Source organism: Furipterus horrens, unplaced genomic scaffold, assembly GCF_987537825.1.
Source record: "Furipterus horrens unplaced genomic scaffold, mFurHor1.1.pri manual_scaffold_3, whole genome shotgun sequence".
In the NCBI taxonomy this organism is placed as follows: Eukaryota; Metazoa; Chordata; class Mammalia; order Chiroptera; family Furipteridae; genus Furipterus; species Furipterus horrens.
The window spans coordinates 209,234,172-209,261,720 of NW_028327173.1; the positions used below are offsets into that span (position 1 = coordinate 209,234,172).

The 27,549-nt window shown below is 52.8% G+C and overlaps 1 protein-coding gene across 1 annotated transcript; it reads left to right on the forward strand.

Annotated features, from left to right (window-relative positions):
* YY1 (YY1 transcription factor) lies at positions 1 to 27,549 on the forward strand. Its single transcript, XM_090271391.1, has 6 exons — positions 1 to 57; positions 363 to 1,078; positions 16,141 to 16,303; positions 23,964 to 24,024; positions 25,620 to 25,778; positions 26,388 to 27,549. Exons 2-6 carry the CDS (start codon positions 409 to 411, stop codon positions 26,568 to 26,570), a joined length of 1,236 nt encoding a protein of 411 aa, XP_090127517.1. The 5' UTR covers positions 1 to 57; positions 363 to 408; the 3' UTR covers positions 26,571 to 27,549.

Here is a 27,549-nt window from a genome sequence, read left to right on the forward strand (position 1 = left end):
CCCGAGCGGAGTGTGGCGGCGGCGGCGGCGGCGGCGGCAGCGAGATCTGGGCTCGGGGTGAGGAGTTGGTATTTGTGTGGAAGGAGGCGGAGGCGCAGGAGGAAGGGGGGAAGCGGAGCGCCGGCCCGGAGGGCGGGAGGAGGCGCGGCTAGACAGGGAGGCCGAGGCGCGGCAAGGCGGGGCGCCGGGGGCGAGCAGCGGCCGAGCGAGCGCGGGGCGCACCGAGGCGAGGAGGCGGGGAAGCCCGCCGCCGCCGCCGCCGCCGCGCCCGCCCCTTCCCCCCGCCCCCTCTACCCCCCGCCCGCCGCCTTCCTCCCTCTGCCTTCCTTCCCCACGGCCGGCCGCCTCCTCCTCGTCCGCAGCCCCGGAGCCGAGGCCGCCGCGGCCGTGGCGGCGGAGCCCTCAGCCATGGCCTCGGGCGACACCCTGTACATCGCCACGGACGGCTCGGAGATGCCGGCCGAGATCGTGGAGCTGCACGAGATCGAGGTGGAGACCATCCCGGTGGAGACCATCGAGACCACGGTGGTGGGCGAGGAGGAGGAGGACGACGACGACGACGAGGACGGCGGCGGCGGCGGCGACCACGGCGGCGGCGGCGGCCCCGGGCACGCGGGGCACCACCACCACCACCACCACCACCACCCGCCCATGATCGCGCTGCAGCCGCTCGTCACCGACGACCCGACCCAGGTGCACCACCACCAGGAGGTGATCCTGGTGCAGACGCGCGAGGAGGTGGTGGGCGGCGACGACTCGGACGGGCTGCGCGCCGAGGACGGCTTCGAGGACCAGATCCTGATCCCGGTGCCCGCGCCGGCCGGCGGCGACGACGACTACATCGAGCAGACGCTGGTCACCGTGGCGGCGGCCGGCAAGAGCGGCGGCGGCGGCGCGTCGTCGGCGGGCGGCGGCCGCGTCAAGAAGGGCGGCGGCAAGAAGAGCGGCAAGAAGGGCTACCTCGGCGGCGGGGCCGGGGCGGCGGGCGGCGCGGACGCGGGCAACAAGAAGTGGGAGCAGAAGCAGGTGCAGATCAAGACCCTGGAGGGCGAGTTCTCGGTCACCATGTGGTCCTCAGGTGAGCCCCGGCGCGCGCCGGCCCCCGGGATGTTTTTGTTTTGAAGGGAAGCCATGTTTTATGTGTGTGATGGGCGCCGCCATCTTCTTCGCAAGGCAAGTATGGCGGCCCTAAAAGATGGCGGGCGGGCCGCGGCGGGGGCGGCGGGCGGGCGGCCGGGGCCGCGGCCCGAAAAGATGGCGGCGGAGGAGCGGCGCCGCCCGCTAGGCCGCAATGGCGTAGTTTCCCCGGGCGGGGCGGTCCCGCGGCGCGGGCGGGGCGGGGCGGGGCGCGCTCGGGCCAACGGCCGGCCAGTGCGCTCGGCCGCGGCCCCCGCCCCCCGCCCGGCCGGCTCCCCCGCGAGGCCCGGGGGGCCAGGGGCGAGGAGAGGGCGTTGGCGGGGCGTGCGGCGCGCGCGCGGGGCCCCGGCCGAGCCTCCCGCCGCCGCCGGCTTCCCCCGCCCTCCTCTAGGGGGCGTCGCGCGCGCCCCTCTCCGAACGCTCCGCGGCTCCCGGGAGGCGCCTGCCGAAGGGGGCGGGGGCGCCCGGCCCTTGGCTCCCACGCACCGCGCAGGCCAGGCCCCGCCCGCGCTCGTCTTCGCGGGGCGGGACTCGGCGGCACGTCGGGCCGGCGTGTGCGGCGTCGCGCCGGGGCTGTCAGCGCGCTCCCCGCAGCGCGTCGTGGCGCGGGGGGTGGGGGCGGGCGGCGGCTCCGGGCCCCCGGCGTTGTCGGGGGCTCTGTCCTCGTGTCTGGCTCTGCCGACACGCCGGCTGGTGAGAGCGCTCGTTGTAAGACGGGGCGCTGCGGGTCTGCGCGTGCTCCCTGCCGGTGGGAAGCCGCCGCCTGCGCCCCGCGTGTGCAGGCTCCGGAAAGCGCCTTTTTGCCGTAATTCGACCGCCTTGACTCGGGGCCAGAAGTGGCGGCCAAGGCCTGTGTCGGTCTTTACGCGGGACGTCGGCACCTGCGACAGGACTGGCCTTTCCCGTCCGTGTCTCTCCTGCTCAAGTCTCTTTAGCTGTGTCGCCGGGAGGGTCGGTGGGCTGAGATTAACCCCGACGTGGCTACCTAACAGCACCCGTGGTCGTTAAATTCAGTGTCAAACTTAAGGTGGAGAGCCCTTCCCCTCTAATTACTCCAACGCCCTCTCGTGGGTTTTCAGAGTTGGCTGGAGTCTCCAGATGTGCCCTTCGAGTATTACGGGCTATTTTAAGTTCAGAGGAACGAGTGAAATAGAAGGTGAAAAGTCTGGGCGGCGAAGCTGGTCTGGTGGTATCCACTGAAAGCCCCCGTGGAACTGGGACCCCGCCCGGACCGCTGTCGCGAGTGCTGCAGGGCGGGGCCTCTGAGTTGAGCGGAGCTCATGTTAAAATGAGACGTAACCGTCCTCCAAGGTACCTTTTGGTAGCTCAGAATGACTGCCCGCTGATTACATGGATATTTCTAAAGGTGTTCTTTATTTTTAGAGGGAGAGGAAGGGAGGGACAGAAACATTGGTGTGTGGTTGCCTCTCGCTTGCCCCCAACTAGGGGACCCGGCGCGCAACCCAGGCCTGTGCCCCGACTGGGAATCGAACCGGCGACCCTTTGGTTCTCAGGCCGGCGCTCAGTCCACTGAGCCGCACCAGCCAGGGCAGCCCAGCGGTTATATCGAAACTAAAAGCAGCGTTTTTGTACTAATAGGGGTGGAATAAGGGAGGGGAAGGGAGGCGTTGGTTTTGATGGGTTTGCTGAATGTAGGGTACCATTCAAAATTAGGTAGAGATGTGTTAACCACGTGCAGTTAAATTTACTCCTTCTCATGGCACAGTTGTGTTGGTTCTGTAGCAACTGAAAGACCGAGTGTTTTACGTGTTGTGCATCTGACTTTACCACACTGTTACCTGCCTTCCATACCCTGGAAGTCTTGTGATGGGGCTTCACGTGATGGACTGATGCAGATCGAGCCAGTGAGGGGTGAAGGTCTCAGCACCTCCGTTTAAGGGCATTGATTTACGCTTAAGGCTGCACGTGAAAGTCTCTGCTGCCCCTGTGCAAGGGGCTGCTTACCTGTGTACAGAGCTTGGGGGTTACTGGGGCGGTTCCTTGTTTTGTTCCGTTTTTAAGAATTAGTTGTGCTGTAGAGTACGCTGCATAAAGGCGGTTAGGAAATTAGATGGCCTTGGCTGGTGTGGCTCCGGTGGTTGGGCGTCCTGCACAGCCAAGTCACTGGTTCGATTCCCGGTCAGAGCATGTGCCTGGTTTGCAGGGTCGGCAAGAGGCAACCGATCGGTGTTTCTCTCCCTCTCTCCGTCCCTTCTCCTCTTTCTAAAAGTAAATAAAGTCTTTTAAAAAGAAATATTTGATGGCAGTAACATAATACGGCCTATATCTTGAGACATGTTTTGTGGTAAGCTATCTCCCTTTCTTCTGTGGTTTGGAATTATTACCAAAGAGAAGCTAAACACTTTGTGATTAACGATGCATATCCTAAGTTAAGATTCTGAATACACTGGAGTTCGTCTTGAGACCCGGAGTAAGGAGCTAGTTGGCAACAGGTGAAGACACCGAAGCGGGGCACGTGTCAGGCTGAGTGTGTGCGCCTGCGGGCGGCTCTGCCTCCTGGCCTGCTCTCGCCTGATCTGCGCGGGGGTTTCAGCTGCTGTCGCTTCTCTCCGGTTGCAGCAAGCAGGAGGCGATGGCCTTGCCCAGGCCCGAGTCTGGTTACCTGAAGTCCTTATAAAAAGTCCTGGCACGGAAAGGGTCCTTCTCAGGGCTCTAGTTACTTACTAGGGCCTGTTGGTTTAAAAAAGAAAGCTGAGTGAGAGCCCAGTGTTTGTGGAAACCAAATATTTGGATTTTATAGTTTACTTTTTGCTTGGGTGCCACCTTCCTGTAACCTTCACAGAGTCACAGTGATATATGTGATGGGTGTCTTCTGAATGGAACGGCAGCAAGGGAATGTGTGTCGTTCTGTAGGGTGGTTACGGGACCTGCTCTCTCCTTTTCTTAATGGGTGGAACTCACATGTGCGCAGTTTGGTCATTTCTCTCATGTTCCCCAGGTCGTGCGGCCGGCACCACTGTCTCACTCCAGGACATTTTCATCACCCCACAGGGAAGCACCGTACCTGTTATTCCCCACTTCCTTCTCCCCCCGTCTCTGGATTTGCCTGTTCTGGATATTTCATTTAAGTGGAATTGCACAGTATGTGGCCTTTTGTGCCTGAGTGTCTTTTCAAGGTTCCTCCATGTTGCAGAATGCACTTCCTTCCTATGGTCATAGTTCCATTGTATAGATTACACAGTAGGACCTTATTTTTCAGATGAGAAGGTTAAGGCCCAGGTAAGGCTGAACACTTTTAAGTATTTAATCATAGTTAAACTGTGTTTTCAATATTCTTAATCCATTGCTTCAAGGCCCGTGTTTGGTTTTTTCCCGTGGCATGTAACTAATGAATATTGCAATATTGACAGACTTAGGGCACAATATTATTCATCACTACTATATAGGAGTGACATTATTTTATAGAGCTTATAATAAACTGAACCACTTAACTAAATTGTTAGGTGGAGAGGGAAGCCAATGATAAAAACTGAGCATTTAAAACATTTAGGTTTGAGAGAAACCTCAGGAGGCTTTAAAATCTTGAATGTTTCAGGTAGTTAGAAATTGTGGCCTTCATTCAAGGCTGTTGATAATTATCTTCTGTTAGACCAAGCGTAGATTGAGTAAAACATCTAAGACCAAAAGGCCTTTGCTACTACAGTCAGTAAATTGCAAGTTGAAAAGCATTGAACTTTTTCACAGTTCTGTGTATTCGGAATGTTCAGGTATATGTCACACATCAGGTATGCCGTCCTCTGTGGATTTCCATTTTCTCTTTTTCTACCATGCTGTTTGTCGCTAAGTAGGAATGCCACGAACTTAAATTCCCACGGAGCGAAGCCCAAGAAGCCCTCCGATGTAATCAAGTCCGCCCGTGTGTGGGGCAGCCTCAGTCGTGGGCCCTGATCCCGGGCACTGGTAGTTTTGGGAGCCTGGCTTACTGGCCGAGCCTCTGCTGTCAGAGACTCCAGTCCCGGTTATTAATCGTTTCTTTTCCCTCTCGCTGTCAGCAGTCAGCTTTTCCTGGTGGGAACAGAAAATCCACATCATGTCAGGAAAAGATGAGGACTCCTAGCATTTTGGGCTTTTGGAATAGAATAAATAAAATAATATTTTGAAAGTATGCCAGACTCCTGGGTCGATATTTACAGAAGGCCTTTCTGTTTGTTTTGTTTTTGAAGTCTGCTTAGTAAGGTCATTTTTAAAATCGTCACCTGAGGACATGCCTGTTGATTTTAGAGAGGGAGAGAAACATCATTCTGTTGCCTCTCCTAAGTGCCACCGCCGGGGACTGAACCTGCAATCAGACCTGGGACCTTTGGGTTTAAGGTACAACACTCCCACCAACTGGTCCACACCAGCCAGGGCAAAAGTGAAAACTTTAAAATTTTGGGATCTGGGTATTTTCCAGTGAGTTGTAGTCTCTACTCTTGGAGAATAAACTCTCAAATCTTGCATTTTTAGAACTTGGTGTCTTAAACATGATTGTTGAAAATAACACACATTTAACTGTTGTTAGCAAAAATTAGGAAAATGTGGGAGGTCTTGGTGGTTAGTTGACTCTGTCATATAAATTCGTACCTTCTGCCCTGGCTGGTGTGGCGCAGTGGATTGAGCACCGGCCTACGAACCAAATGGTTGCTGGTTTGATTCCCAGCCAAGGCACATGCCTGGGCTGCGGGCCAGGTCCCCAGTTGGGGGCATAAGAGGCAACCACACAGTGAAGTTTCTCTTCCCTTTCCCCTCTCTCTAAAAGTGAATAAATAAAATCTTTAAAAATAAATAAATAAATTTGTACCTTCCATGTATGGTGTGTGGGCTTTAATTACGGTACAGGAAAGGAACCATTTCCTAGTGCATATTAATTAGTGATGTCATCAGGTTTCCTCTTTAGAGGGCACTGACCAAAGTATCTGACTTTGGCATATGACCTTGGGTTCTTTGTAAAATGACTTGTTTGGAATACGGGATCTGTAAAAGCATTTTCAGTTCCTTTATAGCAAAGGAACTCTCCTTCCAGATTTCTCCATGACAATAAGAAACTATCTCCCATTTCTTAAAGCAAAGCTCTTTAATTTTAATGTGACCTGGCGAATATTAGGGACTCTCTTGAGTAAAATTCTTAATAATCATTCAGTTACTTAAGTCTTACACAGTAGTTCCAGATATAATTAAATGTTAAGACAATCTAAGTGGTTATGATGGACTTTTTTTTCTTGAATAAATACACATGGTTTCTCTATTAAATACGTTTTTATAGATTCCTAACAAGGACTAAAAACAGACCTCTGGATTTCACACACATACATAATCTGTTCCTTCGGAATTTTCTAAGATTTTGAGATCGGATGACTTCACTCCCTAGCTTAACCCCTCAAACACAACAGTGTGAATATGCTTAATGACACTGAGCTATAGACTTACAAATGGTTAAAACGGTAACCTTATGTCTTGTATGTTTTAACACACCCACACCGCACAGACAGCCCATTACATTCAGTAAAATCCAAACTCCTTGCTGTAACCTGGAAGGCCACACATGGCTTGGCCTCTCCTGTCCTTCTGCTCCTCCCTCTGCTCCCATTTCTGCCCCAGCCTTCCCGCCTTCCTTCAGTTCCTTAAACTGGTTCCCGAGCACGTGCTCTGGCCTCTGTTCCCCGTGCAGCGCCTGGCGCTCGCGTTCTTAGTGCCACCTTGTTTTTCAGGTCTCGGCTAAGGGCCTTCTCCGTCCCAGTGAGTACACGCGCGCACACCCGCACACTGCCCTCTCTCTTCCCCTCGCGCGTTTTCCTTGTAGCGCCGTCTGAGGCTGTCTCTCAGTCCCCTCAGCCACACCAGCCAGGCCAAGCTCAGTATTCTTTAAAAACCACTGAGCAAAGGACCTACTATTCTTAAACCCAGTAGGGGAGGGGAAAGTGGACCAAAGGTGTTTTTGCACACTCCTATTCCAGACGCAATGGTTGGGGCTAATGTGTTGTCTTAGTCTTATAAGGTGGGTGCCATTTTCGTTATTCGTTAACCAAGGAAATTGAGCAAGGTCAGGGATAGGAAGGAGAAGCCTCTTTAAGGAAAGATCTGGGCTTTGGAGAGCAGACTGGGCTCAGACGGGGGCGGGGGGTGAGAGGCCGGCAAGAAGGAGAAGGTATATTGATCATGTACCTTTTTATCAGACATTGAGTCACCTGAGAAACCCAGTGTGGTTGGAGCACAGAGAGCAGGGGTGACCCCACTTCTTAGCGTCGTCTCTGGACCTGTAGAGCGCTTCCCAGCCTTTCCACCTAGCTTCTTAATCATATCTTTTTGACAGTTATTTTGAGTCTCTTTGCTTTGCCTCTCAAACTAGACTTCCAGTGATTATAGCTTTGATAACATACAAGGAAATGGAATAGCTGAGAAGTGGACTTACATACTTTTTTACCTTTTGAATAGTTTCATATACAAAAAAAAACCAGAGAATGTCTCTTACATGTGAATGGGCCGATTATCCTGATGAACTGATTCAGTGTGTGCCCTGCATATGATGGCGTTGGCCAGCTTTGCTTTCCCGCCTTCTGCTTTAGGGTCAGCTGTACAATAACTTTTACAGCAGATTTAGGTGCTTTGCGTCATTACCGTGCTTATCCAGATGTGTGTTGGTGTCTCCGCACTGCCAGTCGGTACAATTCAGTGGCACATATAACATTTCAGCATTGAGAGTGTATCAGTTAACACCTTTTCCCTCTATACAGCAAATCTGTTCCTAGAATTGAAAGGAAAATCATGATGGCCAGTGCAGACAGTGAAAGTCTTATTTAAATGCATATTATAACAGTAAGCCATTTAAAAATAAAACTGTAGCCCTGGCTGGTGTGGCTCAGTGGATTGAGCACTGGCCTGTGAAGAAAAGCGTCACCGGTTCGATTCCCAGTCAGGGCACAGGCCTGGGTTGTGGGCCAGGTCCCCAATTGGGGGCCTTTAAGTGGCAACCACACATTGATGTTTCTCTCCCTCTCTTTCTCCCTCCCTTCCCCTTTCTCTAAAAATAAATTTTATTTTTTTAAAATAGTTATTTAAAAAAAATGAATTTTTTATTACTATATTTTTTGAACAAAAGGGAAAACTTATGTACATGAGGTCTGTAAATGTGATAATAATATGTTTCTCTTGTAGAGCATCATACATTTTTTTTAAGTCAGCAACTCTTATTATCCATCACATATTTCATAGAAAAAAATGCGGCAAATGGGTCAGAGTGGAATGAAAAAAATGCAGATGTGAGCACATTGCTCCGTTTGCAGCAGGGAGCTGACTCCCCGATGTCACGCGGCAGCTGCACCTGTCCCGCGCTCCTTTGCAGACGGAGCCTTGGGCGCACTGGGCACAGCCCCCAGGGCAGCACGGATGGCAGCTCTTCTTGCGAGAGGTGCGTTTGTGGGAGCAGGTGCAGGAGCCACCATTTGAGGTCCCATTTTCAGCACAAATGAGGCAGGAGGGCTAAGCAAGAGGCAAAAAGGCCTTTGGCTTGGGCTTGCGGAACACGTGGGAGAGCGTCGTAAGTTTCTACTTGGCGAAGTCTTGTTAAGATTTCCATTGCAGAACCTAAGATGGCCAAATAACAAACACGGACATCATTTGATCCTGTTGCTTTAAAGTGTGCCCAGTTCTTGGGGAAGAGGAGACCGGCGTGGTCTTTGATTTCTTTTGGCCATAGCATCCGCATCGTGTCATTTCTCTGCAGCCTCCTTCAGAATGGGTTGTTTCCTGTGTAAAGAGTTTATTTCCTTGTACTCTGTTGTTGAAGACTTAACGACCCATTCTACAATTTTTATGCACTGGTTTTTCAAGGAGTTCCAAACTAACTTCCAGGTAAATACGCTGTTTATTGAGCAATAAGTAAAAAACATAGGATAATGCAAAGTGTTCGTGTGTGTAAAATGTGAAAGTGTACAGTAACCACAACGATTATTTAGAACTTAGACCAACAGAAGATTTTTTTTTAGGTGAGAATATTATGTATCACCAGCACTGTTTAGAAATGTATAGTGAGAATCATAAGCAGGCTGACTTAATCAGTTTTATTATGGTTTTGAAATTACATCCAAACCATGCACTCACTGTGTATTCAGGAGAGGCTGCCTTCCCTGTGAGCCATTGGCGCTTGGCATGTCACTGAGTAAAGGTCTCACTAGACAAAGCTACGTTTCTCCCTACATCTGGACGCATCCCTTCAGTCACTTTTGCAAAGTGTTTCTCATTCTCTCAGTATTGGAATTACCCAGGTTTTGGTTCTGAGTTCTCTCCTCTTTGTATTTTTTTCAGTAAATAATTAATATTCTCAATTTTGGTGGCTTTAAACGTAGTCTGTGTGCCAGTGATTTCCATTATTTATCCAACCTAGATTTCTTTTTGTCCCCTACACTTTTATCTCCAAGTACCTCTTTGAGATCTGTCCACTAGATGTCATACAGATACCTCCAGACCGGTCCCTGCACAGTGTCTCTTCCCCCATTATCTTCCATAATCAGCCAGTGACAACATTTCCTCCTAGAAATGGAAGCAAGGAACTCAGACACCCCTATTTTACCCTCAGGCATCTGACTCATCCTGCTGAGCTTATTCCTCCTCCAAAAGAAAGCTTGACTCTAACCTGTTTTAAAGACTTGCTGACAGATGTCCTTTTGGTAGTAAACCCTGTTGTTTATTAATCTCACCATCAGAAATTATTCCTTGTCTCACATAGAAGACTTTCCCCCATAGTTTAATCCTGTTTCCTCTAAGTCAGATCTCATCATATAGATCAAAGGTCAGCAAACTTTTTCTGTACAGGGGCTAGAGTGACATTTTAGGTTTTGAAATGTAGGTACTTGGAGAGAGTAAAATCTTGCCAGCTTCTACTTTAGGCTTATTTCTTTCATGTTTTATATTCTTTTTTAAAAATTAATTTTACTTAATTCACATGTTCTTAGATTTTATTTAATTTCAGAGAGAGGGGGAGGGAGGGAGAGAAGAAACATCGATGTGAGAGAGAAACATTGCAGGCCAACCGGGGACCTGGCCTGCAACCCAGGCATGAGCCCCAACTGGAATCGAACCCACAACCTTTCCAACCCTTTGGTTTGCAAGCTGGCACTCAATCCACTGAGCCACACCAGCCAGGGCGCATGTTTTATATTCTTAATTTTTTATTACAGGGACTGTCACCCTGGGTACTTGATCTTGAATTTTGAAACTAAGAAGTGTGCCTTAAATATTGCCTCATTTGACTTCTGTTTGTGTCACCCCGAAGCCATTCCCTGAAGCCCTGAGCCCCCTGTGGTGGTGGTGGTGGTGGTGGTGGGGCTTGGAGGTGATGAGGTTACAAAGAGAGCCCAGGAAGAGACATTCTGTGCACATGAGGACACAGCAAGTGGGCGCCTGTCTACAAAGCAGGAAGAGAGCCCTCACCGGGCACGGCGCAGGCTGACGTCTTGACCTTGGGAACTGAGGGCAGAGACCTTGTTTCCGGCTGTTCCGGCGCCTCAAACGTAGCCAAGCACGGAGGGGGCCCTCGTTGACGCCCATGCTGAACCAGCCCCAGGAATGGTCCGGCTTGTGGTCCGCTGTGCCTGGGGGTCAGCCTTCTTCCTGCCCCTGGGGTACTTGAGATGTGCCCTTGCCGGGGCCTCGCAGTCCGCAGGTCAGCGTAAGTCAGCAGCGAAGGGACGCAGCTTCCCTGCCCCCGGCGTGTTTCCGTGCCTTACGGTCGGTAACACTCCCTGAACTTGCTTAATACGTCCAGCTGTTTGCTCCTCGGGCGCCTTCCCCGCGGGCAGTACCGTTTATCTGGAAACAGGGAACCGGGGAGATAGCACCTCGGTCTTTCTGGTTGCGCCCAAGCGGCCTTTAGCTGAGCAGTAAAGCACACCGGCCGTGGGGTTAGACTTGCGGGTTCACATCTGCCGCTGGGCAGGCAGCCCTGAGCGGGCTCCTCCCTGCTCTGCCTCCGGGCTCTCTGTCAGGTGCGGGGCTCGCCTTCCCAGTTCCGGGGGTGGTCCGCGCGGCGTCAGCTGGCGCTGTGCTCCGTGGCGCCTGCCAACGGCCTGCGGGCGTCCCGGGTGCGGAGCCGAGGAGGGGGGCGTTTCAGGGGTGACGGCGCTCTGTCTGTGCTTTTCGTGGCGGAGGGGGCTCGCTCCTGAGTCAGACGGGCCTGCGTTCTGCCCGAGTGTTGCCTGCAGCCTCTGGCATCATGGAGCGGGTGCTCTGCAGCTTTGTGCAGTTTTCTGTGAGGGACATCAGTTGCAGGATTTGGCATGGTCTGGTTTTGGTTATGAGCTTTCACACTGGGGGAAGGCGTAATGCAAGGTCAGAGTTGAACAAGCCACCGTTCACGTCTGAAAGTTCTAGCGTTCCTGCTCTTTGTGAAGCAGTTTGATGGAGAAACAGCTTCTCAATCAGCATTGACTTTTTGGAGTGTTTGTTTTCTGCTTTGGGCACCAGAGTTGTAAAGGCTGGTTTTGCTCTCTGGGCCCTTCCCTCCAGTTTAAGAGGCTAGGCCAGCAGAAATTCACAGCAGCGTGGTTTGGAGCTTGGCAGTGGTAGCAGGAAGTACTCTAGGAGTTGAAAGAAAAGGTAAGAATCCGAGTCTAGAGCAATAGACTGAACACGCCATTAGAGAATTTGAGCGAGGCTCAGGGGTGGCCTGGCATCAGAGCCGGGGGGAGACGCGTGCTATGGCGTGTCTCTTGCCAGGCACCTGTGAACTAACCTGTGAGGGCAGTGTCTCTGGTTGGAGGATGGCGGGCACGTGCCCAGGAGCATCAGGCAGCAGACGAGATGCGTTAAAGTGGAGCCAGACCGGCACGGGACCCGGAGGGCCCGGCTTCAGTGACTCGTGCCCCCGTTAAGGCTTCGCATCACACAGGAAGTGTGCCGGCTGCATTTCCTGGGCCGGTTTATCCTTTATAGCAGGGCCCCACCGCCGGGACACGGACCGGTGCCAGTCCGTGGCCGCCTGGGCCCTGGGCCGCACAGCAGGAGGTGCGCAGTGGGCACGTGAGGCTTCGCCTGTACCTGCAGGCGCTCCCGGTGCTGGTGGCATCACCGCCTGGCCTCCGCCTCCTGTCCCGGCAGCGGGGCTTTAGGAGGCTTCCTGCTCCCGTGAGAGCCTGTGAGCTGCTCGCTGAGGGGTCTAGGTTGCGGCTCTGCGTCGTATGAGGACCCAGTGCCTGGTGCTCAGAGATGCGGCTGCTGGTGCGCCATCAGCAGGGAGGTCTGCCTGCACAGGGGCGGAACAGCCCAGGGGCTTGCAGACTCGGCTCTCGCTGTGAGTGCATGGCAAGCGACAGCTGAGCTGCATCAGGTGGCAGCCTAGAAAGCCACCCTCCTGCCCCCGCCTGTCTGTGGAAAAATTGTCTCCCACGAAACCAGCCCTTGGTGCCAAGAAAGGCTGGGGACCGCTGCTCTGTAGCGGCACTAGAGCAGAACACAGCTGCGACGGTGAGTTAAGAACCTCCATGTCCGGCCGTCATTTTAGGCTTGAGATCATAATCAGAACTCAGTTGATGCAGTGGGACTAAGAGAGAGACTTTTAAAAAATGATCAGTGGGATTTGATGTCTATGATATAGGAGGTTAATTATGGGGTCAGTATTCCTTTTCAGTACCCTGTTGGATTTGAGATGATGGACGGTTAAACATATGAGTTAGAGGTGTCTTACTTTTTAAAAATTATATTTTATTGATTATGCTATTAAAATTACCCCAATTCTTCCCCTTTGCCTCCCTCCACCCAGCACCCCCCTCCCTCAGACACTGTCCGTATCCACGATTGTCTTTGTTCTGGTTTGCTTGGTTTGTTTTTCAGATTCAGTTGTTTATACATATATATTAATTGCCATTTTAATGTTCATAGTTTTTATCTTTTTCTTAAGTCCCTTTGATCTTTCATAGAAGAATGGCTTGGTGATGATGAGCTCCTTTAGCTTTACCTTGTCTGGGAAGCACTTTATCTGCCCTTCCATTCCAAATGGTAGCTTTGCTGGGTAGAGGAATCTTGGTTGTAGGGCCTGGCTTTTCATCACCTTGAATACTTCTTGCCAGTCCCTTCTTGCCTGCAACATTTCTTTTGAGAAATCAGCTGACAGTCTTATGGGAACTCCTTTGTAGGTAACTCTCTGCTTTTCTCTTGCTGCTTTTAGGATTCTCTCTTTACCTTTAACCTTTGGCATTTTAATTACGATGTGTCTTGGTGTGGGCCTCTTTGGGCGTAGCTTGTTTGGGACTCCCTGTGCTTCCTGGACTTGTGTGTCTTATTTCCTTCACCAAAATTGGAAAGTTTTCCTTCATTATTTTTTCACATAAGCTTTCCTTTTCTTGCTCTTTCTATTCTCCTTCTGGCACCCACGTGATTCGGATGTTGGTACATTTAAAGTTGTCCCAGAGGTTCCTAAGGTTCTCCTTGTTTTTTTGAGTTCCTCTTTCTTCCTGTGGTTCTGATTGAATGCTTTTTCCTTCCTTGTGTTCCAAATTGTTGATTTGATTCTCAGCTTCATCCGCTCTACTCTTGTTTCCCTGTAAGTTGTTCTTTGTCTCAGTTGTGTGTCTTCTGTTTCTGACGGGACCTTTTTTATGCTGCTGAGGTCCTCACTAGTTCCTTGAGAATCCTTATAATCAGTGTTTTGAACTCTGCTTTTTTCCCCCCAAGTTCTTATTTAAAATTTATTGTTTCTGATAGATTGCTTATCTCTATTTTATTTAGTTCTTTTTCTGGAGTTTCGATCTGTTCTCTCATTTGGGCCATGTTCCTTTGTCCCCGCATTTTGGCAGCCTCTTTGTGTTTGTTCCTTTTTTAAAAAATATTTTATTTTTTCGAGAGGAGGAAAGGGAGGGAAGAGGAAAACATCGATTTGTTGCCTCCTGCACACCCCCAGTTGGGGACTTGACCCAAAACCCAGGCATGCACCCTGACCAGGAACTGAAGTGGCGACACCCCCCCCCCCCCAGTTTACAGGTCAGCAATCAACCCACTGAGCCACACCACCTAGGGCTCCGTGTTTGTTTTTATGTATTAGGCAGAGCTGCTTTGACTCTGTGTCCTGGTCGTGTGGCCTAATGTAGCAGGTGTCCTGTAGGGTCCAGTGGCACAGCTTCCTCTATCACCGAAGCTGGGTACTTGAGGTGCACCCTTCATGTGGGCTGGGTACACCCTCCTCCTGTAGTTGAGCCTTGGTTGCTGTGGGCAGGTCAATGGGAGGGATTTACCCAGGCCAGGCAGCTGCAAGGACTGGCTGCGACCACTGACCATCAGCCTCTGCCCTCCGTGGAGGATCAGCTGAGCAGGGGCAGGTTGGCGGTGCTCCATTGTGGTCTGTAGCTGTGCACTGGGGGCGCTGGCCCTGGGGACCATCTGTGCTTTGCCTGGGGCCACCCTGCCTGAGCTCTAAAGCCATCTGAGATGGCTGCCACTTGTGCTGGGCTTGGAGGTTCCCAGGAGAAGCCAAGCAGTGAATCTAGGCTTGGCTGCTGCTGGTGCCGGGCCTGGGGCCACTTAGCAAGAGGTATAGGGGCTGGGTGTGAGAAGTTGTGATGCAAGAGCCAGAGACCAGCCATTCATATGGAAAAGCTATGATAGACAGCTTGCAGGGGCTCCTAAGTTGGTTCCTAAGGGGGGGGTGGGACCAGAGTCTCAGGATCTCCAGGGTGAGGCAAAACTGTTAACCAGATTGGTGGAATCTCAGATATGGCACCTGCCTGCCACTTCTGTGGCTCTGTGTGGAGGAGCGTTCAGGAAGGGGACAGTGCCTGCCTTTCTGTCTGGGAGAAAGCTGTCGCCTGGCTTTTGCCCTGATGCCAGACATGTCGGTTCCTCCCTGTACACCAGTGGTGGGTGCCCTTCAAGCTGCCGCCCCAGGGCTGGAACCCAGGGAGTGAGTCTTTGTGTGGGTCTTTAAGAGAAACTGCTTGGGACTCCAGCAGTTTCTTCAGTTGACTCAATTCCTGTTGGTTTTTTGTAGCCAGAAGTTATGGGATGTATCTTCTGGGCGCTGGAACCCTGGGCTGGGGGGCCTGGTGTGGGACTGGGACTTCTCACTCCTGAGATATCCTTTCCTAATTTTTATCCAGATAATGTGGGTGTGGGACCAGCTTGTTATGTGTCTCCGCCCCTCTTACCCATCTCGATGGATGTGGTTTCTTTAATTCTGTAGTTGTCAGATTTTCATTCAGCTCGATTTCTGACGGTTCTGAGCGATGGCTGTTCCATATCTTAGTTGTAATTTTAATGCGGTTGTGCAAGCGGGCGAGCTGTGTCTGCCTACGCCGCCATCTTGACCAGAAGGAGCTGTCTTATCCCGTGCAAACACGTATTTGCTGAGGACCAGGGCTCTGGGGACCCGTGGGGATCAGGACCGACCAGCACCCCGCTCCTTGTGGGGCTGGCAGTCCTGCGGGAGAGGCCGACAGGGGCCACCCAGCTGCGGTTACCCGTCCCAACGCCGGTTGCGTGAGTGAAGCTGTGAGGCTAGGGCGCCAGCCGCAGTCCCCATGGGGTCTGAGCGGCCCGCAGACTGGCGCAGAGTGGGGGCCAGGACGAAGGGTGAGGGGTTGGGGCAGGCGTAGGCTGTGGATGAGATTTGCATCAGCGTCGCAGAGCTGGTGGTGAGCAGGAAGTGCAGATGGTGGACAAAAAGCAGAACCCCGAAAGGTGGCCGGGGGCACGCAGGAGACTGAAGACTAGCCAGGTGGGGAGTCGCATGGAGCCGGGGAAGCGGGTGTGGGGGCAGCAGCAGGGGACTGCACCGTGGCCTGGAAAGAGCTGCAGAGAAAGTCACCAGGTGTGGCTTCAAAGCTTTTGGTGACCTTCAAGCAGAAACAGGATTTCGAGAGACTGAGGAGAAAGGCTTGGTGCTTAAGAAATTGAGGTGTGGCTATGAATCACCCACTTAAGAAGCTGCTAATTGGAAACATTTTATAGTTTCTAAATGTGTTTACCCATGTAGACATTGTATTCAGCCGAGACCGTCTTTTGATGTGCTTCATGCTGCAGATGAGAAGAAGGACATTGACCATGAGACGGTGGTCGAGGAGCAGATCATCGGCGAAAACTCACCTCCTGACTATTCCGAGTACATGACAGGGAAGAAGCTTCCTCCTGGAGGGATACCGGGCATCGACCTCTCGGACCCCAAGCAGCTGGCAGAGTTTGCCAGGTAAGTGGCCCAGCTCGCGCTCAGTCACAGCCGAGTGTCGCCAGCTGTGTCTTTGTGTGTCTGAGGCCCAGTGGCGGGTCGTGTCCTTGCTCCAGGGAAACTGAAACACAAGGTGGTTTTCTTTTCAGTAGTGACTGTGTCGTTACTGTGAGTGTCACCATCTTAGATCCTTAAAGACAGTAAGATGAAGTAAATACTCCCTAATTCCATAATTGGCGTTGCTTGTGAATAAACAGATCGCACACAGTTCGTTTGGAAATGGGTCTTTACGCTGCCCCCTGGCCTGCTGGTGTAGGAAGATGGAGCGGCTGGCCTGGGCTACACTGCGGGGGACATGGGGCTGCGCCATTTGCGCAGCTGACCACTGGGGAGGGGGCACCCGTTTACATGCCAGGGGGGCCCCGGTGACACTCCCGGCGCCTTGTTCGTTCAGGCTGGCATGACGGGGAAGATCCGGTCTCCGTGACTGGGGCCTCTGGGGTTGTCCGAGGGGAGCAGTCGGGAAGGGCCTGTGCTCCCCGCCCTCCCCCCTCTTAATTCTCACCTGAGGATATGCTTATTGGTTTTAGAGGGGAATGGAGAAAGGGAGAGAGAAACATTGACCGGTTACCACCCCCCCACCCCCCCAACACGCACACGCACTCACACTCTGACCAGGAATCTGACCCACTACCTCTCTTTTACGGGACAACGCTCCAACCGATAAGCCACACTGTCCGGGGCCCTCTGCCCCTTTTTACAGCGTTTATTGTCCAGTAGTGTTTGTCAAAAAAAGCTTTTTAATCCTCACTGTGGGTATGTTTATTCATTTTAGAGAGAGAGGAAGGAGGACAGAGAGAGAGCTGTTGACATGAGAGAGGGACATGGATTGGTTACCTCCCGTGTGCGTCCCCGGCTGGGTAGGTCCCTTGACCGGGAAATTGAACCTGCACTGTTTGGTGTCGGGTCGACGCTCCAAACAAATGAGCCACCCGGCCAGGGCCTGTTTGGCAATTTATAGGAGGGCATGAGAAAACCCAGATGTAAACTTTTCAATAAAATGAAACAAACTAATGGGCGAAGTCTGGAGCGGAGGGTCTTCTCCTTTCCTCAGTGGGAGGTTCTGGAGCCTGTACTAGCCCAGGAAACGCAGGTGAGGGCCGGGTCAGGAAGAGAGGAATCTGTGTGGACCTGCCCCCTCTCAGCAGAGTGGGCACCTTTTTTCTTTCTCTTGAGAGCAGAGCGGAGTTAAGAAAGAGCTGGAGGTCCTGGAGTTGCCTGGTGTCTCCTCCCAGCCCTGCCGAGAACCAGGTGGGCAAACTTGCCGTTTGGAGCCTCAGTTTTCCCACGTGTCCGATGACTTCCAGAATTCCATTGTGTTTAACAGAGGGGTTCCCACCCTGTCCTCCTTCCCAGTGGAAGTAGTTACAGAGAAAACACACACAGTCCTTCGGTTGGTGACATTGTGTCTCAGCTGTTGTTGCCATTCATATTTTAAGGACAGGCCCGTTATCAAAGGTTAGCACCGCCCCTCCCCCAGTACAAACGCGGATGGAATCTCTAGGCTGCATGGTCGGCGGTGAGGGTGGAGATTTGGGGCCGATTGGGCCAGATCTCCTGCCAGTGTTTGCTGTTGTCATGTGTTCTTAAAGTTGGTCAACCTCTTCCTGTTGTCCTCAGAGTGCAGTGAGGCTATATGGGGACTGGAGCCCGGAGGCCGAGGGAAGCTTTGTGGGGGTGGCGCTTGGCCTGGGCCTTGCAGAGCCTTGAGCTCTGAGGGCAGGGGCTCTGGTGGCTGCGTGTAGGGGGCACGAGCACGGCACACGTCCCACACCCGCTGTAGACTCGGCAGTGAGCGGGCGCTCTGCCTGCGCCCACAGGAGGTGGTGGGAAGGGGGTGTCGCAGCTTTGCTCCTTAGGTGATGGGAAAGGGGGAGCGGGTGCCGGTTTCCGGTCAGGGAGGTAGCGTTTGGTTTTAGATGCCAATGAAACATCATTCTGGTCTTACGGTTTTGGGAAGTTAGGGCTGGAGTCACCCGATGAGAGGTGGCCGGAACACGGAAGCATTGGGGAAGTCGGCCCCGAAGGGTGGCTGCGGAGCGGAAGCCCTTGTGCTCCGAGGGTGACAGGGACCAGGGACGGAGGAGGTGACTTGGCAGTGAGTACAGTGTCACGAAAGCCTGTGAGGGGCCAGCAGGGCCAAGGGAGGGAGGACTCAGGTTCTGCGTCATGTGCTGGGGTGTGACTTCTGTGGGAGCAGCGGGGCTGGCCGAGAGGGAGCCTGTGGGTGGGCGCAGCCAGGAGTGGGTGGCCCTCGGCATCGCTCACCTTACTGAGAATGGGGGCAGCTGGTCTGCACGCTTGTCCCCAGGACTCTCAACAGAAGATCCAGGGTCTTTCAGCACTAAATTGAGGCCTCTGTTTCCCAAGTGGCCTGGCCTCTGCATCAGGGCTGCCTGAGCGCGTTCTCCTGAGGAGGGTGACCAACAGGGACTGGGACCCAGGTTCCAGAGGTCTCCAACGTGCCATTTGTGAAATTTCCAAACACGAAGGACAAAGAAGTTAAGAACTTCCAGGGAAAAACAATAGGTCACCTACAGAAGAAGGTTCATGAGACCTGGAAGAGACTTTTTTCAGCAACAGTAGATAATTAGACAGTGGAGCACTGTTTTGAAGTTTGAGGAAAAATTATTTTAAACAACTTTTTTTTTTTAAGAGAGAGGGAGAAAGAAACATTGATTTGTTGCCTCTTGTGCACCCCCAACGGGGCGGGGGCCCTGGCCCGCAACCCAGGCCTGTGCCCTGACTGGGGCTTGAACTGGAGACCTTTTGGTTTGTAGGACGACGCCCAGTCAACTGAGCCGCACCAGCCAAGGCCAAACATAGCATTTTTGATACAGCCAAGTGGAAGTCAGATAAAAGATTTGTCTTCACATTGCATGCTTGATTTCTGAGGAGGTCCCTTGAGGATCTAGTCTGGTGAAATGAGAGTGAACCTCAGAGAAAGGCTTCTTAAAGAATACCAGGGAGTCCTGGCTGCTGTGGCTCAGAGGATTGAGCACTGGCTGTGAACTGAAGGGTCACTGGTTTGATTCCCAGTCAGAGCACAGGCTTGGGTTGTGGGCCAGGTCTATGGTTGGGGTGCACAAGAGGCAACCACACATAGGTGTTTCTCTCCCTCTCTTTCTCCTCTTACCCTCTCTCTAAAAATAAATAAAAATTAAATCTTTAAAAGATAATCATATCACGGAAGCCCTGGCCTGGTAGCTCAGTCCCAGCACATCAAGGTTGTGGGTTCAGTCCCTGGTTAGGGCACATACAAGAACCTACCAGTGAATGAGGGAAGCAACAAGTCAGTGTTTCTGTCTCCCTTCCTCTCTCTCTAAAATAAAAAAAAAAATTAAAAACGGTGAAAAGAAAACCAAGAAGACAGCTGTGCAAGAGGCTGGAAAACGGGTTCGGGTCAGTCCCAGAAGGCGGTGTGGGCTGTGAGGGCATCTGAGAGGAGAACCGACTCATTCCGCGGTGGGCAGAGGGGCAGGCAGCCGGGGGGTCTCGGTGGGGGGAGTCTTCCAAGAGGAAGCGGGTGATCAGAGCCGCCCCAAGGGGCAGAAGGAGGGGAGCGAGGCCGGGGCCACACTGCTGACAGTGTGGGAGGGGGAGAGCTCCTGGGCCCGGAAGCCGCCCTGCTGGCCTCGCGACCGCACACAGTTCAGTTTTACAGTAAGGTTCACAGTCACCTGAACACGGCGCGTGTTTATTTTCCGTTGTGGTCACCCTGGTAGAGATTTCATTTGTATACAGAGTAGAGCGAGCTCTCGCTCTTCTTGGCAACGTATACCAAGGAAAGGCAGAGGGTGGGGCTCACTGTCACCCCCATTCCCCAGGGTATCCTGAAAGATCACGTGACAACTAAACCAGTCTCCCTGATGGGACAGAGGGGCGGGGAGAAGAAGAGCCCGGGCGCCCGGCGTTGCTGGGTCTGCACGTCTGGAGAGGGCGCCTCCCAGCAGCCGGACAGGACTCCCAGAGGCCTGGGGTTGGAGGCTGGGGTCTGAAAGCGGAAGGCTCCGACTTTCGGACTGTTGGGGGCCGGAGCCCATCTTCTCTGCTCGTGAAGATCCACAGCACTTCTCTGCGGGCCTCCACTCTTCGTCTCCTTTCGCTGGTGACTCGGCTGCCGGCTTACGGGGCCGGGTTACTGCTCTTCCCCTGCCTCGTTCTGGCCGGGACTCGCAGCGGGCCCCAGCGTGTTTGAGCCCCTGCCACACTGACCCTGGGCTGCTTAGTGGTCCGGGAGTGTGTGGGCAAGGACCAGACATGGTGGCTGGCATTTGAAAGTCATGGTGTTTGGGAGGTGGGACTGCGGGCGACTTTTTTTCCTGAAATGTCTTTTTAGTTAGCAAGGACTTCAGAAAGGACCCATGGGACCTGGCAAGTTCTTTTTCCTGATTCAGTTGACAACTTCCGTGCGTTTTTCATTAACTGAAATTAGTTGTTTGGAAACCTTTGGTTGAGAAAGATCAGAATAAAGAGGGCTTAGGTCAGTCCCCAGCCGATGAGTCTGTTGTTCGCCAAGACTGCACCCACGGGGCTGATGGAGGCTGGGATGGGATGGCGGGGCTGGGAGCCCCCCCAAGCTCGTCACGGCACCGCGGGGCCGCGCACTGCCCTTTGGGAGCCTCAGGCCTCCTTACAGACGTCAGCGCGGCTGTCTGTGGCAGCACCGTCCTTGCGCCGCCCTCGGCCGGATCGCAGGCGCCTGCTGTAGGCCCCGGCGGGCAGCGCTGGGCTGCTCTCGCTGGGAGGAGCGTTGTCTTCATCCAGGGTCAGTGCCTGCTCTCGGCTCCTGGGGCCCTGCCCGCAGATGCAGCGCGGCCAGAGCTCGTAGCTCCCACAGGGCCCTGCACCGCGCTGTGCCCGGAGCGCCCTGCAGGACTCGGTCCCGGGGCCCCGCCGTCCCGCACAGGCACCGAAGGAGCGGGCGCGCCAGCTTCAGTGGACGGGGAACTGGTCTCGGTGGCACCGGGCTCCTCCGTACAATGTCTGACGCGCCGGGGAGGCCTGCCTTCCTCCCGCTGCAAAGGGCGGTTCGGAGCACCAGGGCCTTCCGGGTTTCCAGCATAACTGGGCTTGTTTTTTTTTTAAGGAATTAACTCCTTGGCTGAGCCCCTTCTCCCGAGAGTTGCATGTGCATCGCCCCTTTGCGTCTTCGGGCCCCGAAGTAGGTCGCATTATGCCTTCTTACAGAGTAAGAAACTGAGGCTGAGAAGTTAAGTGATTTGCTCAAGGTCGTCAGCCAGGTCAGCGTCGCGCCCCGCATCCCATTCTGTCTCATCCGCGGTGCCTCTGCTGTCGTCGTCGTCTCCGGTCACACAGTCTTTGTGAAGCGCTGCGGTCCGTGCCACCCAGTCTCGGTCACCCCTCACTGCTGGTTGGGGCAGCTCAGGGTACTCAAGAGTAGTCGTGGGTGATTTTAGTCTGTTACAGTTTCTGAATTTCAAATGTATAATAAGTGTTTTTTTATCTTGCAAGTTATATATCAGTTTTTGCCATGAAGATTTTTAAAATCTCTTTATTCGCAAGACAGAAGTATCCCTGTTTGTGAAAGGACCTTCTCCCAGGGTTTGCTCTGGGATGGGACGTGGGAGGTGCCAGCATGTGTCTGCCCCTTGGGCGCCGCGCAGCAGTGGGTGAGGCTGACGCGCAGGCCCAGGGTGGCCGCGGCCCACCCCCCTCGGGGCCCCCGGGTGCCCTAAATGCGCGTCCTGAGAGGTGCTGTTTGCTGAGCGCCCCCAGCGTTTCGGAGATGACGCCTAAGAAAAACAGCCCTTGGTAACGTTTTAGAGAAATTAGAGTCGGGCAAATGTGCGTGGTAATATTCTCTTTACCTCTGCGAAGTATTCCAGGATAAAAAGCACGTTCTAGAGAGCGAAGTCCCTGGGAACAGTGTGAGAGCACGCCCGGCACGGGCCCTCGGGGACGCCGGGTGGGCCGGCCTCTCCGCGCGCAGTGGGCGGCTTTGGAGGTTGGCTCACGGAGCGGGTTTGCGTGCCGTGAGTGGACTCTTAGGGGAGCGCCACTCTGAGTTGAGACGCACAGCTGTGTGGCCGTCTCCATCACGGGGGCCGAGAGCGTGTCGGGGAGGGGGGGTGTCGAAAGGAAAACCGAGGCTCAGTTATTAACACGCTGTTTTTAATTAATATTTGGAGTAGAGCCCATCCGTGTGAGTCACCACAGGCTTTCAGACTCTGATATGACGGCCAGGGGGCACAGCGGCACCAGGTTTCTGTCCAGCCTCGTTTTGTGACCTCAGACCCGGACGCCAGGGCGGAGTGGTGGTGAGGGCGACAGAGGCTGCTGGGCGCAGGCGCGGAGCACATGTTCTCTTCAGGGCAGGAAGGACCCAGCGCCTGCGGGGTGGGGGTGGGGGAGGGGGAGGGTGCCGCCCTGAGCATCGGCCATTTGTACGGTCTCACCTGCGCGCCTCCAGGGCACGGAAGCTTAACTGGCTGCTTCACGAGTTCAGGTTTATAAGGTGAGAAGCACCCGGTAGCCCTCGCTCCCAGGTCAGGGGCGAGGAAGGGGGCTGTTAGGGCCCTAATAACAAAGGCGACAGCAGAGATCTAGTAGGAGTGGGGTGCAGGGGCTCTCGTGAGGGTCGTGGCTCCGTTGGTCATTAAACATGCCCCCTCCGGAGATGGGGAAACTAGGGACAGAAAGAACAGCTGTCCCGGAGATGCAGATCTTTTTTTTCTAGGTGTTCTAGGAACCCTTAGTTTTTCACTCCTCTGCCACACACAGATCTGTAGGGGGTGTTTGTAGAGAGGGTTTTGGCAAAAGACCGAATGCAGGTTCAGGGAAATGGCAGGTAGGTGAGTGATCCACACAGCAAGCGCTCTGGATAGAAACTGCTCAGGGCGTGCGTGGCTGCCCACGGGATTGGGGTCCTCATTGCACTCCTCTGGGAGCAGCGCCACGCGTCTGTGTTCTTTATCAGAAAGGCTCAAATTTTTTGAAAAGCCAATAGTTGATAAAAATTAAACAGGGTGAAGAGTGTAGGGTGTGCCCACCTGCCCACCAGTCCCTGGGGCTTCTCTTCAAAGCAGCCGATGTTGACAGTTCCCTTCCGGAGCTCTTGTACCTCCACGTGTATAAGTGATTCTCTGTTTAAAATGACTGTTCGGTGCCCTTTTACCCCCCTTCAGCCGTTGGATTGGGATGTCTGTTTTGAAGACCCTCCCCTGTCCATCATTCCTGGTTATAAGTCATCTGATCACAGCAACTGCTCTTGGATACATTGCTCCACTCCCACTGGGAGGGTCCTCTGGGCTTTGGGGGGTCTTAGGAAAGAGCAGGGATTGGAGCCCCACAGATTGGGTGCCATCTCACGCTGCTCCCCCAGCCCGCTCATTGGTGATACCGCCCTGGGCAGCCATGAGCGCCAGCCCTCTCAGCTGGGAAGGGGGGACAGGGCGTCACACTCCCAGGTGCTCCAAGAATGTGAGTTGTGGCCCCCGCCCCCCACCAACCCCTGCCCCCCGCCTTCGTGGAAGTATATTGTGATCTTAGCTTTTGTGCCTGTAAGGAAGGCATTTTAGGGACTATATGATTGATGCCAGTTGCGTCTACCCACTCCTACAAATCTCTCTTTCTCTCTCTCTTTTTTTCTTTTGGTAAGAATGAAGCCAAGAAAAATTAAAGAAGATGATGCTCCGAGAACGATAGCTTGCCCTCATAAAGTAAGTAACGTAGGGGGAAGTGCTCACTGGGCTGTCGGTGAGGTGTAGAGCAAGCATAAGGAGTTCGTACTCTGTTTCTGTCTGCATGTGTGAGACGCAGTGAGGGGCTGTCTTCTGTGATGTAAGTTCTGCTCAGTCAAGGCCGCTCAGACATACATGCTGTTAAATGGGGAGACTGCAGGGCACCAGTGTTTCTGTTCCTACTACATAGCGAATATGCCCTGCTAGGGCTTTATTCCTTCTTTTGGATCGTTAACAAGTCAGCCTAAGACACTGGTGTGTCTCACACACGGGCCTTTGCGGGGCCGCAGGAAGGTATTCTGGGTGCCGCTCAAGTGAAAGCCTCACGAGGCTCCGTGACTGCCGGCCTGGTTTCCTAATTTTCTCTGGTTACTTGTGTGCTGCTAGGGAGGGCCTTAACTGTTTTCAAATGTGATTCAGGCGTTAAAAGGGGAGCCTAAATGATACCTTGGAGGTATTGGGTTGGGTCACTTACAAACTTAGTTGGAGGTAAAACTAACAAACCATCTCACAGGTGCAGGAAAACAAAGGGGAGAGCTCTTGAATGGAATAAAGAATTTCTTTCAGATGAAGGATTGGAAAAGGACAAATGTAGCTTCGTGTTGTCACTTCTGGTGACTATACACCCACAAGTTCTTTGTTCTTTTTAATGCTCTTCATGTGGAGAGTTTGCAATGTAAAGTGGTTCTAGCTGGGGCCAAAAAATAGCTGAGCATTTGAAAACAGTTCTGCCTTCAAGCGCCTGCCATCTCTCTAGCTTCTCTGTCTACTTCTTAAAAATTCCATTTTCTAAATGGAAACTCAGCCTAGGGGTCAAGGTGACAAACTGGCTTTTCCCGCCCGCCCTTCCGCCTGTCACTGGTTGGCTTGTGCTGTCCTCCCGTTGTGCTGTCTGCCGGTGCCCCGTCCGCTCTGCCCCCGGGCGACGACTGCGGAGGAACTGGCAGGACCTGCTGCTCTGAGCCCACGCCCGTCCCGCTCCCGCTCTCGTGTCCGGTCGCTGCTGCTTTCCTAGTGTCTCACACGATCAATTTCTCCTGTAGTTGCCATTCCTTGGAGACCCTCTTGCTTCTTTCTCTGTCAAGAAGGGGAAAGAGGCAAAGAGAGAAGAGGGGACAGTAGGCGATGGAGAATGACAGCCCATTCTTGCCGCACAGAATACGGGGCCACCAAAGGTAGTGGTGGACGGCCGTCACCCTAACTCCATTACTCCTCAGGGCTTGTGTTACTGCGCGTGGGGGACGGAGCGGTAGAGCCGCAGCCAGGCCGCTGGGTCCTACTCCCAGCCCGGCTGCCGTGCGTTGGTGTGTGACCTTGGGCAAGTCTACTTAAAGACGTCTCTAAGCCTCAGTTTCCTCATCTGTAAGACAAGGGTTAGCATAAATGATAAGGCCTTTCGCAGCTGTCCGCTTCTTGTCTTAAATAATTTAACATTCGTACTGTAATGCTAAGTAAAATTAAAGTGGGGGGCTGGGGGCTGTTTTGCTGTAACGTACCAGTGAAGGCTGTTCGGTGGTGGACTTCTTCGTCACACTTCGCGGTGTGGCCCACTAAGCGTGTCTCTCTGTTTGAAGGGCTGCACAAAGATGTTCAGGGACAACTCCGCCATGAGAAAGCACCTGCACACCCACGGCCCCCGCGTCCACGTCTGTGCAGAGTGTGGCAAGGCTTTTGTTGAGAGCTCAAAGCTAAAACGGCACCAACTGGTTCATACTGGAGAGAAGCCCTTTCAGGTAGAGCCAGACCCTCCCCCCCTCCCCGTACCCTGGGAGTATAGGCAGGCCACAGCGACGCCCGGTTTCCATGCAGTCATTGGAGGGGCTGCCCCGGCTCTTGCCCTGCCCCGTGTGACCTGCGACAAACTGGAGACCAGATGGAGGGTCCGTCCCATCGGGGGAAACAGGATTGCTCAGGGGCAAGCCTACACCTAGCTTAGTTTAGTGGTTAGTAGTTTATTGACTCACTAATTGGCAAAGAACTTGTAGAATTTTATAGCAGGAGAGTAGGTATAGTTAACATCTTGTCTTGTTCTAGAAGCTCACGAGCAAGGGGACAGACTCGTTGCAGCCGGTCCACCTGACCGGGTTCTTCCTGACCCTTGGCACTGGGAGGCCGCCTGCTCATTTGTACACAGGACACTTCAGGAGGTCCCTGCTGTTAGGCCAGGTGTTTCTCTCACGGCCTCAGGGGGGGTTCATGCAGCGTTGGCGCCCTGTGCCTCCAGTTCTAGACGGCAGCGCAGGGGTCTCCTGGGGCAGGGCAGGGAGGAAGACGCTGGGTCAGCCGCGGGCTGTCCTCCCGGCCTTCGGCGCTGAGCGGGTTCTCTGGTCTTTCCCCGACAGTGCACGTTTGAAGGCTGCGGGAAACGCTTTTCACTGGACTTCAATTTGCGCACACACGTGCGAATCCACACCGGAGACAGGCCCTATGTGTGCCCCTTCGACGGCTGTAATAAGAAGTTTGCTCAGTCGACTAACCTGAAATCTCACATCTTAACACACGCTAAGGCCAAAAACAACCAGTGAGAAGACGAGAGAAGAGCCTTCTCGGCCTCGGGAAGCATCTTTCAGGAGTGTGATTGGAAATAAACACGCCTCTCCTTTGTATATTGTTTCTAGGAAAGAATTTTAAAATGAATCCTACACACCTAAGGGACATGTTTTGATAAAGTAGTAAAAATTAAAAAAAAACTTTAATAAGATGACATTGCTAAGATATGCTCTATCTTGCTCTGTAATCTCGTTTCAAAAACACGGTGTTTTTGTAAGGTGTGGTCCCAACAGGAGGACAATTCATGAACTTTGCATCAAAAGACAATTCTTTATACAACAGTGCTAAAAATGGGACTTCTTTTCACATTCTTATAAATATGGAGCTCACCTGTTGCTTACAATTTTTTTAATTTTGTATTTTCCAAGTGTGCATATTGTACACTTTTTGGGGATATGCTTAGTAATGCTATGTGTGATTTTTCTGGGGGTTGATAACTTTGCTTGCAGTAGATTTTCTTTAAAAGAATGGGCAGTTACATGCATACTTCAAAAGTATTTTCCTGTAAAAAAGTTATATAGGTTTTGTTTGCTATCTTAATTTTGGTTGTATTCTTTGATGTTAACACATTTTGTATAATTGTATCGTATAGCTGTATTGAATCATGTAGTATCAAATATTAGATGTGATTTAATAGTGTTAATCAATTTAAACCCATTTTAGTCACTTTTTTTTTTCCGAAAAATACTGCCAGATGCTGATGTTCAGTGTAATTTCTTTGCCTGTTCAGTTACAGAAAGTGGTGCTCAGTTGTAGAATGTATTGTACCTTTTAACACCTGGTGTGTACATCCATGTAACAGAAAGGGCAACAATAAAATAGCAATCCTACAGAAAGAATATGGCAGAAAAGATCTGTAAGCACAGTCTTATTTCTTTTTGTTGTCCAGAGTAATTATAATTCTTGAGCCTCCCAGAAATTGGAAGCTAAATAAAGCAACTCAAGTCTCCTTTA